General features: G+C 34.7%; 1 protein-coding gene across 1 annotated transcript in view; it reads right to left on the minus strand.

Annotated features, from left to right (window-relative positions):
- Positions 1-13,123, minus strand: part of DOCK2 (dedicator of cytokinesis 2) — a 113,564-nt gene that overhangs the window by 72,547 nt on the left and 27,894 nt on the right. The window contains exons 23-27 of the mRNA XM_032447425.2: positions 12,886-12,994; positions 12,109-12,179; positions 11,480-11,586; positions 4,317-4,459; positions 635-730 (exon numbers count right to left, since the gene is read on the minus strand). Coding sequence (XP_032303316.2) covers positions 635-730; positions 4,317-4,459; positions 11,480-11,586; positions 12,109-12,179; positions 12,886-12,994 — 526 coding nt within the window. The remainder of the gene's footprint in view (positions 1-634; positions 731-4,316; positions 4,460-11,479; positions 11,587-12,108; positions 12,180-12,885; positions 12,995-13,123) is intronic.

Raw genomic sequence — 13,123 nt, forward strand, 5'->3', positions numbered from 1 at the left:
CCCACCCACACTGAAAGAGCACACCATGCTTTTAGCTACTTAAGCTCACCTGAGAATTCTGCAGAAAGCCACACTTCCTGACTGTCTGCTTCCTTTCTGAAAGACTGACCATTCAGGCTTTCAAGAAGTTTTGCCCTGTCAAGACCCATTAAAGCTAACCTGCAAAGTAAATGACTGAACTAAAGGCAGTACGCAGAACACGAAATGAGCTTGTTTTCACTTGCTGTGCTTCATTTCTGAACACAGAGATTAATTTGTTCTTCACAAAAAAAAAATAAAATAAAATAAAAATCTCGTTATCTCATTATGAGATCTTGCCCCTGCTCTAAACACCCTTCATGCTCTGAGAAACTTCTATAATGTGAAACACACACAAAGGTGATGGTGACCACTATTACCATTCAGACATTCACATGCCTGAACAAATTACAGAAGATGGCAAAAAGATGGCTCAGCTGTCAGTGCTCAGCTAAAATTTGGGAGACAGTAAATTTGAACAGTTGAAACAAAAAGAGAGCAAAGCTTTTAGATCTTTCACTTTAAATCTCAAAAGGTCCACACGTGAGGTCTCTGCAAAGATCGTATTTGCATTTTTCTGGGATAATTATTAAAAATACATTAAAATATTACTCACAATTAATGAATCATCTCGTCTCATTGTAATGACAGTTTTGTTCACTGTACGTAATAACTGTACCATTATATCTTGAATGTGGTGATAAGTTGATGCCTGAAAACAAGAAAAAAGTAGTTTTTCTATTAAATTCATACCTCTTGTAAAAGATAAGACCAATTATTTCCATGTTGACAGTTATTTAAACCACACTGTTGAAAGAATAACACTAACTCTTCTTGTTCCAGTAATTTCAGTGAAATATTCAATTCAAATGGCACAATTCAATTTTAGCCCTAACCATCACAAACCTCTCCTTTGTTTCATATAGTCATTTCCTATCTCTCATCAAGGAACTTGTGTGTTTTCCCAATGAGTTGTTTATAACTTAATAGCAAAACCCTGGCAACAGGTGATTTAAGTGAACTGTGATACTCTTCACATCTGTCAATGGCCCTCAGCATTGTTTAGACTTCAAACATAATCTCAGTTTACACTCACAAAGTATAAAATTACTAATGGAAAAGTTCACTTCACTGCTCTGTGAGGACACAAAAAGAAAGAGGCCTCCATTGCCAAAGTACTGATCAATTGGGCTTGGACTATGCTAGAAATCCACCGCAGGTCAGTACCCTGTTTTGCCAACCATTCACATACTTGAATCAAATGATAGGTAGCTGTGCCTACCTATTCCGCCAGGGCAAGAAACCTCACAAACTAAAATCAGTGCTTGACTTCAGGTAGTATTCTAAAAGCACTAAAGCTCAGAGCATGTAATTTGCAAAGAATATTTTCTTTACACTCAGAAAAGATTACCCTTTGACAACTACAATACTTAAATATTTTCTTGGTTAGAACTCTGTTCCTGCAGCTATCAAATACAGAGATCAAAACTGGCAAGTTAGCTGGAACTCCTATTTACTGTTCTGCAATATATATTCTATGATTTGGCATCTGTTGTGATATGTTTTTATTAATCATATTATCTTACGATACTTCCAGTATTAAAAACATGCAAGTTGTAAAATGTCTCACTTGAATCACAGTCACCTTTCATGAAATCAATACAGCTTTAAATTTAAATACCTTCAGAATGAATTATTATGAATACTTGAAGAAGACAATACAGAGATGTTTGGATGTTGTAATGAACAACCCTATAAGCAACTCCACAGTTTCTACTGGATCTGCTTTTTAAATTATTATTATTTCTCCATTTCTACATGGAGCTGTTAAGCATTTTTCTACAATGCTTTCTTTCTTGGAACTCTTGCAGATACTCTCAATCTCATTTCCTGGAGACATCTAAACCAATTTCCCAACCCAATTTAGTAGCTTTCATTAAATTACTAAGGCTTGTGTACATGCCATGGTTCCAACAACTGTACCAACAGTTTTATCAAATTTCAGTGTTGCTTAATTGCAACATGTTTATCCTGTATAAAAATAAGTTAGGTTTACTTTTCTATGTCTCAAGAAAAACATACATGATTTATAGTAACTTCTAAGTACCTTGTAAGATATTCCTGCTATATTCATGAGGTATCCATGCCTTTCATCACTGTTTGCTCTTAGCTTCAATTGTAATTTAATTTACTTTTTAAAAGACACACTATTTTTCTTCCTTGAACAACAAACATTTGTTGAAACATTAACACTGTACAGTATCACATGCCCATGTCTAACAACATATTACATAGTTCCATCTTAACTGCACACTTTACTACAAATAGAAATTTTCTTTGTTGTTTGAAAAGAAACACAACAAAGGTACTTCTACATTACTAGATTTTTCTTTTTTCTGAAGAATCTTGAAAAGTGGTAACAAACACTTCAGTCTGCCTAAACCAGAGCAGGATACAGAATCAGTTATAATTTTTGTATGGGTTATTAACTGCATATGGAAATTAGAAAACTGGCAGGGCAACAGCAAGACAAGAACTGCTTAAAGGTATTTTTAATTCAGTTAAGCAGATTTGAAACCTGGAAGGAAGAAATAACATTTGTTATATTTGTAAATGTATTTACAGTATCCTGAAAACTTACAAAAGAAGAAACAAGCCCCAAACTGTCAACTATGTAGCAACACTATGCACGGTTTCACACTTCCCTTTGTCACAGGGAATTCACTTGTTCACTAGTTTGTTTTTGTTGGTTTTTTGCTTCGACCCACAGACAAAGGATCTTATAATCTACAATTGCTTTCTTCCATATTTTAGTACATGCTGTACCTTAATTGTTAGTAACAGTTCAGACTATTATATAATGTTTTCAAAATTAACCATAACTCCATTGTAAAAGATGAATTCTATCCTAAGTTCACAAGTAGTGCATAGCATATCTGTCCTGGGAAAAGAAAAAATGTATGCTCAAGTATTTAAAGGTTATTTTCTTCTAAGCCTTGGAATTTTCAGAGAAATGTTAGCACATGCATTAAAACAGTCCATCACATTTCTACATCATTCAGGATATCTCAATTCCTACTCTAGGAAGTTAAACAATATACAAGCGACAAAAGAGTCTTTGGACTGTACTGGACCACATATGTGCATACCAAGCAACATGAGTTTGATCTCTTCAAATTGTTCTGTATGCAGCAATTCTTTTTCATTCATGCAAATATGAGCTACAGGCCCAAACTTCCAGGAACAACTTTTACCGTGGACAGTAACTGCAAGATTGAAAATGATGTCTGTGGTGCACATGCAGCAAGTATTAACGTATAGCTCATAATATACATTAAAAGATCACTAGGGAGATTGCCTATGCAAACAGACAGGACTTTTCAGTTATGAACTCAAAAAAATTAAGGAATCACACTCCACACTTCAATGATTTTATTATTTGATAAAGTATGCAATGATGCATAGTGAAAGCTGGAATAAAACAACAACTTGCCTTTATCCAGAGCCTTCAAAGTTTGAAGAAACACATCAGGAAAATAAAGCCCAGAATAAAATAAGTGCCTGTTCATGGTAAGAACCACAATTTGGCTAATGCTGTTAGGAGCTCTTCTCAGAAAAACTCCTCAACTGATTGTGAAACTTCACCGAATAACTTCCTACCCATTAAAGGACAAAGGACTGAAAAGCCAACTGATATTCTCTCAAATAAGGAAAACAATTGTTCAAACCACGATTTCTACAGTGCTCCAAATTACAGGAGCCCAAGTGAAAAATGACAGTCTCAAAATGTAGTAAAGACTAATGTTCCATACATACACTTCTGAAAGCAGGAAGCAAAAGCTGCAATATTTGTGCACTGAAAAACATTTCTCTTCAGGAACAAAAATATTTTTATAAAAGGAAACAACATGAAATTTGAAAATTACTCCAAGTACTTGTAATAATACTGCAATTCATTTCAGTATTTACACCACTGAACTTTACCAGTCCAGACTGGACAGAGGCTCTGCTAGGATAAAATCAGTGATACTTCTGTTTCTAATCATACTATGGAGATTAACAACCGCTGGCTACCCAAGGAATATAAAATTAGAAAAGACACAGCACAGATTTCAGCATTTCACCTTTAATAACATCAACTTCTCTACCTTAAGTTTGTGAAAAATATGAAAATGGTTCAATTTGACACTAACTTGAATTTAATTTAAATTTTTAATGCATCTGCATCAATAATTTACCACTTGATCAGCTCAGCGTTACTACAGATGTGAGCCACCTACATCATCATCAATACTTACAGGGTCTTGACAGCTCAGAACCTCCAGGATGCTATTGAGTAATTCAACACAGTACTTCTTCTCTTGGACCTGCTGATCATCTTTCTGTTCCAGTAATTCCTTCAGTTCTTTGGTAATGACAGGAAGCAAAATGTCCCTGCATTCTGAAAGGAAAAAAAAAAAAAGTCTTAAGAGCAAATATAAATCAAACATTGCTTGCAAATATATCTTCCTCCAAACAGTGAAACATAATACCCTTTAACATCCACCGTCAGCTGCGATGTGGAACAGTGCCTCAGGGTTACACTTAAACTTGTGTGATATTTTTCCAAGTTAACAATATTTCTTATATATAAAAAAACAATTCTTTGGTCAATATAAATTGCTTGAATAATGAACGCTGTTTAAGTAGCCCCGAACAAAAGCAAATCAAGGCAGGGACACAGAATTCTCATTATAAGAGTGCCAGTAACAGGAAGGGAAGAGGGAAAGGAATTAAAGGGTGAGAAAAAAAATTGGAAGATTATTAATTCCTGAGTTTTGTAGATGAAACAAGAGAAGTTAGCATTGCAGAAGATTATTTTTATTTCAGTTAACAGCTCCTAGCCATATAAGCCAGAAGCATTTAATTGTGTCTTAGGGGCAGATTCATTTCTTTCCTAAGAAACTACCTCTACTATTGATAATGGCACAACATGAATAAATCACAGTGGATCTGAAATTTCTATAACTCTTCCAAGCTACAAGAGACATTTTATTTGGTGAGTACAGTACAAGCCCAGAAGTAACATAGCAACACTGTATTTCCTATTTGGAGAGTAACATAGACAGAATTTACACAACTTGTGTTTCAGAGGGAAGACTTCCACTGAGAGGGTGTTGAGGTGCTGGCACAGGCTGCCCAGTGAGGCTGTGGATGCTCCATCCCTGGAGGTGTTCAAAGCCAGGTTGGACGGGGACCCCTTATTTAGTATTTGATCTAGTGGTTGGCAACCCCACCTGTGGCAGGGAGGTGGAAGTTGATGATCTTTGAGGTCCCTTTTTAACCCAAGCCATCGTATGATTTTATTATTTCCACCCAACTTTTAAGACAGTTCAACACAGATGGTAAGGAGATGGCAGGAAGGATGGCAGTTTAAAGTGCTAGTTGTTTTTCTGCTTGATAAATGAGGTAATGGGAAGGACTGCCAGCAAAAAAAACAAAAACAAAAACACAACATACTCTTTCTTAACATTAAAATACATGGAGAAAAAGAAATAATAATAATAAAATAAATTAAAAAAAAACCCAATTCCTTAACATTTTACTGCCTTGTATTTTCTAGAAACTACAATAAAACATGTCGCCTTAAACTCTATCTGAATACAATACATTACCATACAGTGTGAACCCTTTTGCATTTATTTCATCAGCATCTCCCAGAAACATGTTCTACATAAAGATTAGCCCCAAATTCCACCACACTTCACAATGGGAAGTTCCCTTATAAGAGATTAATGAATAAGATTCATTCAGGTAAAAGATTAAGCAGAGCTGCATTAATTTTGTAACTCCTCTTCCATCATATTCTTCATATTTAATTATTTCTTCTGTGTCAGGTAAGTGAAATTCAAATTTCAGGTCATTAATGCAATAATGTCATTAAAAAAGACATTTGGGTCTCCTTCAGCAAAAACCACAGCTGTGCTTCATTCCTGGCTGCCCCGTATGTGCAGCCAAAATGATAATAAAAATTTAACACCACTTTTGTCTCCCTTAGGAAACACTACTCTTGATTACCTGGCAAGACTATAGTCACAGCCATCTGTTAGGATTGTTTCATGCCCACTTACACTGGCATGCCAAATTAGTGAGGACATAGATGTCATCTGAATATAGATTTAGAGCAAAGCCTTAAAAATAAAATCAGTGAACAACATCCTTCCAACAAAGAGAGATTTCTGATGGCAGTCAGTGCACAGTTTCAGTGCCATACTTCTTCACAAAGCACATCTGTTCACAACTGCATGCATCTTTCTACTAGAAGTCTTCCTTCTCCATTATTTGACACCTAAATCTTTGTTGGAAGCACAAGAGAGATGAAGCTAAAATTCTATATATCTTTGTCATGGGTAGATCCAAATTTCACAGCTTATATAAGAGCCAAAACACAGAGAGGTGCTGTAGGGTCACCTACAGACTGACTGCACTGCACAAAGCCTTTGTGTATCTGTAATTTATGTATTTTATGTAATTATGTAATTTAAAAATCTGTAACTTACACAGGAAGGAGAAAGACATGGTGCATCTTATAAATCAGCACACATCACTGTATCATGCTGAGCTGATCATTCATACAAATGTCAGAAAGGTTAGATGGCTGAATAGGTACAGTCTTAACAGTCACAGCACACCAACTCCAAGCATAAATACAGTGAAATGCAACCACTTCAACACTTCAAGGGATAACTTCAAGTTTCTTTCATGAGCTGAGTAATGTCACTTACTGGAAGGCAGCCAGAGCAACAACTAACACTACCATTGCTGTAGCCAAAACAACATCCTGAGCTCTTGGTGTCTTTTCCAGTTTGCAGTCACTGCAGTCTGCCAGCCTGACACAAATGCTTGTCAGCATGTCCGCCCTGTCAGATTTAAAAGTTTGCCTTCTGTTTGAACAATGGAATATTTATGAATTCCAACATTTTGTTTAATTGATACAATAAATTCTGCTAAAATAAGCAGTAGCTTTGTGCTGACTTCTGCTATATATCTTTCTTCTCTATATTCCACTTGAAGGAGTTAGAAAAAAAAAATCAGTATTTTAAAATGTACATTTATAGGTTAACTGTTAAAACCAGTCCATCTAGCTAGATTCCTTAGATAGATTCCTTCCATATAACAAAGATTTCATAAATACATTTTTTATTCTTAAAAAATAACAGGTCAAGACTAGGAAAAGGTCACAACTAACAAATACTTAAGGAAATAACCAGCACATTACATATTCCTCAATAAATGGAAGAAGTTAAAGGCTTTAATCCTCATGTGTTACCACAAATGCATGGGAACAAACACCTTTAAGCACACATACGCCTTCCTTATCCACATCAAAATGAATACAGGATTTTAAAAGTGCTGCTTTAAGGGTAATGTAACAGTAAAACTACTACTGAATATTAACAAATTGAAAAAAGAAAAAGAAAAAAAAGTGTTTCTTAAAAGAACTTTTTTAAAGCTAGAATAATCAAGACAAGAATGGATCTATAGGAAATACTTCATTTCACTGGAGAACAATTCTTAAGGGGCTGTATGAAAAGTGAGTGTTTTCAGGTTTTTCTCAGTAGCTAAAAATGGGAGAGAGAAGTGTATTATCTAACTCCTACATTTAAGCATTTTAAAATGTTGGAAGTTTGTGCCAAACAGCGCTGGAAAACAACCACAGAAAATGAAAAGCAAAACAACTGCTTAAGCTCTGATATCCATAGGAGTTGCTGTGAAAGTAGTTAAAATCTTTATTCATAACTCAAACTCTGGCAATAATAAAACAGAAAGATGTTTAAACCAAATTATTATTATTCATTCTACTTTCACCTTTTTTCATAAAAGTTTTGAAGGTAAAAACAGTGATTTTTACATCTTCGATTGGGTGACAGCAGAGAACACAGATGATCTAAAATATATTGAGATCATAGCATTGACATCCAGGTGAGTATTTAAAAGAAAGAACAAGATCAAAGTTACATTCCTTGTACATCACACAATACTACACAATAGGTAGCAGTCCATGTAACAAATTCAAATCTTAAGGAAGAGGGATTCCAAAGAACATGTATGTGATTCTAACAAACAAGCTACCAGATATTCATTAAACTCTTTTTAACTGCCTCAAATCTACCCAGCTCTATTAAATGCAGTCCTCAGTGTCCTGAAGCAGTTTACAAAAAACAAAAACAAAAAACAATGCTGACCAATATCGTAACTTACAATTAAAAAGATGTCAATTTAATCTGTAACAACACGTGCACCATTTATAACATAGATCCAATCAACTTTCAGTAGACTTTCACTTAGTTGAATCTCAAAAATATATATACACATTGGTATGTGCATTATTTATTAAAGGATAAATCTCGGATCGGACTTAAATCTTTTCTCTTCTAGATCACCATTGCATTTCACACTGATACTTTTCAAGCAGTAAAGTGAAAGCATCAGAATATTCCAACAATGCCAAAATTTGTAATATTCATGTTAATTTTAGGAAACCAATCTAGCTGTTGACGTATGCAAATACACATTTTGTTTAAACAAAGCGTACAGTAGAAAGAATCTTTCCATTAGAAAAACAACTACTGTAATTTCAGCATTCCTTCTGGCACTTGGCAGATTAACCACTACAGATAACATATGTCTCTTGCTGCTGCTCTTCCAGAAATCAGCAAGTCGTTTGCATATGCTGAACATGCAGTAGCCGTGTCTACATCTAGTGATCAAGCGCTCTGGATTTTGGGCTAAGAGACAGAAGCTCTATTCCCAGCCCTGCTGGTGTCCATCTGTGTGACCTACTTAGAGTTTATATTCTTTGGAGTAGATCTCATAGTGTTTTGCTACAGAATAAACTCTTAATCAGGAGTGGACCTCTAGAGAATACTAAGACAAAAGCAGCAGTGTGAATACAGACACGTTTTATTATACTTTTAAGCACTTCATAATGATTTCACAGCAATAAAAAGCAGCTCTTCACAGCTCATTTACAAACTTCAACATAACATCAGTGAATACTACATGACCAGCTTATAATTTTCCAAATATTATAGGCTCATAAATACTAACATCATCAGAAAATGCAAGCAATTTGTAAACAGCTATGTCTAAAAATGGTGACTCAAAAACAGAGGTTGCGAGGGAAAAGAGATTATAACACTCATCCTGTCATGTTGGTAGGACCACTTATCCTACCTGACAAAAGCACTCTGTTCTATGACCAACTACAGTGAAAAGTCTTGAGAGCCTAGAATGAAATACCAGCACATTTAGCTTAATTTCAACTATTTTTTAGTTTTTGAAAATATTTCTCTGTTTTTCCAATTCTTCTTCCTTAGGAAATGCTATGACTGTTGATGGATAAAGGAGGGGAAATACCAGTGAACAAAATCTAATTAAATTTAAGATCTATAGACAATACCATTGAGAGTAGAAGTAAACGAACTTAACTGGAATTCTAATGAACTACATGGAAAAAGATTAAGTGCTAAAGCCTTGAGGAAAAATGGATAATCTGAAACATACAAATTAATACACTTCACTGTAATTGGCAATTTAGTTAAGTATATTCCATATTCGCAGAAGAACACTACCTCTTCTAGATAAACGTGAACTTTAGTTAATGATACTGTTAATTATCATGCTGGATCCTATTTTGTGACACACTACATATGCTTCTATTCTTGTTAATTACCTTCCACATCATTGCTTCAAGTAACGAATTAGATATTGCCTACACCCTGCAAACATTGTGGTCAACATGATTAATTTTAGAATGAAAAAGACCCATAATATCTGCACACACTGAACAATCCTTTGTAAAAACAGTGCTCTGAATACTGGATTAGTATCCAAGCTCTAGTTCTTTAACAACTGTATATTAAGCAACAACCATGTTCATCTACAAAATAAATGCTTGTATATATGGTTTTATCATGTTGTAAATGCACTCATGACAGCATACACCTCTGGGGTAAATTAAATATCTCCCATTACTGTATAATAACAAAAAGACACAGATAACTCTTCACCCTGCAGCAATCTGTGGAAGCACATGCACTTACAGACTACATTAGGAAGAGAACAGCTCTTCTGCAAATTTCATCTGTCTCCAAGTACCACTAAGGGAATCTAAACTCTGCAGTTCAAATCCACATATCCAACTCCAATATTTACTATTAGTTGATGTGAACACATCTCTTGCTGGTAAATTTTGATTTTCAGTAATTAACTGAAGTCACATATTTCTAACAATTGCAAGATCATAGTGGTTCACATTTGTCAGTAAAGACATTGACCTAAATTACCTAATTAAAACACAAAGTCCCAGTCTTCCAGTAAGAGCAGAGTCTGCAGAAAAGTAACAGCATACAAGACACAGCATTTTTCCCGTATCCTTCTCTGTAAGTATACTGCTGTACTACCTGCTACCGCTGTTGTAAGTGTTGAGTTCCCAGAATCACTATCAGCTAAGCTACAGCACAGTACACTTAGAATTTTTCTTTACCCTGGGTAGAAGTCTTATATATCATAAGCTGCCTTCACAGTGTTTCGCTTCATGTTCCTACTTTACTAGAGTGCTTACAGAGGGGTTCAAAGAACACACATATATACATACACACACACACACACACACACATCTATATATCTCCATCCACCTAGCCATTATATTAGAGGAAAAACATAAAATACTTTCTTTGAGATCCATGTTCTTTGGCAGTACAGATGCTTTGCACAATTGCCATTAGACAAAAACATTGAAACCCTCTCCAAAGATCAGGCTTCTGGAACTCACACTTCCTTAGTATTAGATAATAGGTTTACCATTCTTATCATCTGAAGTATTTAGAAAGGCAGTTAAGAAAATTTAAGAAAGGAACAGTAAGCCCCTAGTTATTTCCTAGAACATAATATTTCTTCAGAAGTTTAATAAACAAATGTAGACTTTACTATTAATCTTGATCAGTTCAAGAGATACCCACCATAAACCAGGAGACCCTAGGCAGTATCAAACTCAAACTTAAAAATCAGAAGTAGGAATTTATTTTGCACTTTGATGAAAAGGTTTTTATGAATGGGACAGCTGTCAGCTTTGAAAAGGCACCTTAATGGGGACACTATTCTGTTGCAACATTTCTGCTTGAGTTTAGGCTTTTTTTTATGTGTGACAGCTCAAGTGAAGTTACCTAAACAAGTTGTTTGAAGATAGACAGAAAACACCAAACCAGATTTTCTTTCTCACACAAAGCAAACAGCTCACTCTACTTGTCACAGCTGTGACTTAAGAGGACCTACCAGTTCCTTTTCAAAGATTTAAAGATCCTGATGGCAAATGATGGGGACTGTTAGTTCTACTGAATTTCAAACATGAATTACACAAAACAGAAGTCAATATTTTCACTCTCATTTATTTTAAGTCTTAAAGGAATTCAATACTTACCTTGTTTTTTAAACAGGTTGCTGCGTACTATTTCCTTCATGGACTGTACCTTCTGCTTCTGGAGTTTCACTGGTGGAATGCATGTGTAAAACTCATACAGTAGTTGGCTGCATGTAAAGGAAAACTGTCATAAATACACATGTCATGGTTTAATTAAAAAAAGAAAAAACAGCAAGAGCAAAATGCTGTGCAGTTCTAAACATTTATTTCTCTTTAAGATTTTGACTTATTTCTCCTATCATAATCACTTCGATCAGAAGTTAGAAAGATGACTCTTTTTTCCCAATGCAATAAAGATATCATTGTATGTGTTGGAGGCAATTCATCTTCAACAAATAAAGGTATTTATTTCAAGCTGTTAAAATGAGATTTGGTTCTCTTTAATAGAATTTATTTGAGAAGAAATAAAAAACTGATAAGTTACTCCCCTTGGACATTTCACCGAGTTACTGCTTAACAACTTAATATATTACTGCTAAACAACCTCAATATTATAAACCAATGAAATAAAGAAATAAAAAAAATCAATTCATAATAATGTATTCCAGGTAAGAATTAGTGTGTCACATTGTATTCCACATTACACATGACCATATGATACATTCATGAAATGTTCAGAATCAGCTCACCTCAGTAACTTGGCATCAAACACCATTTCAACATCATGAAGAACTGAAGGTATGTACTTTAAAGCAGCAACCTGAATCGAAACACAGATTGTGCTAATTTAGTAAGTTTATCTGTGCATGGAGCAAACACAAAACAAAGCACTGAATATAAACACTGAAACAGAAGCACGTGAAACAAAGTGATAAATTTGGACTTCTTCTGTCAGGCTTTTTACATGACATTTTAATAGAATTTCATCATGGAGTGTTTTGGGGTTTTTTTGTTTTTTGTTTTTTTCTTTAACAAAGATTCAATTGCAATGCAATAGTTGGTTGCCAAGAGAAACAACACCAAGAGACAGCCCTTTCTCTAAAATAAATCAGCTGTTTTCTGTTCTTTCTTCAGCTGAAAACTGGAATTTCTTTTTGCCACATACATTTGTGACTATCAAAAATAAGACCATGGTATGAAAATTTTGCTCAGAGGGTAAAAGCTACAGCTAATCTGTGCTAGATCCCTAAAGGGACATCCACATTTTCATTTTTTCACTCCAGGACTGTGTGCCAAAAATGATATAAATTTATCTTCTCCTGACCTTTTCTACTTCAACTTTATTAAGAAATGTTGTCTTTCAATAAATGACAGTTACAGAAGAGAAACAAACAATAAGTTTACCTAACAGTGTCTTACCCTTAATTTTAATAAGCAAACAAACAAACAAAAAAAGAATAAAGTACCACATAAGAACATATTATAAAAATCATAAACAGACTCATTTTGTTTTCATACACACCAACCTGCAACAAAATGGTAGTTTTATGTTGACTTTTCATCAGATTGTTGATGGATTCAAACAGTCTCCTCATAGATTCTTCAAATTCTGTTTGTTCTTTGCCTTCATACAATCTGTTGAGACAGGCACCAGGTTAAAAAAAAAAATGATAGCAGCACTGTGGTGTAATTTTTCTACATCCACTGCCTTCATTCTTCTGCACATCCTTTAGCCTATGCCTAAATAGCACTCTAAACAATATG

This window comes from Coturnix japonica, chromosome 18 (genome assembly GCF_054131305.1).
Source record: "Coturnix japonica strain WE chromosome 18, WE-NBRP24, whole genome shotgun sequence".
Lineage (NCBI taxonomy): Eukaryota > Metazoa > Chordata > Aves > Galliformes > Phasianidae > Coturnix > Coturnix japonica.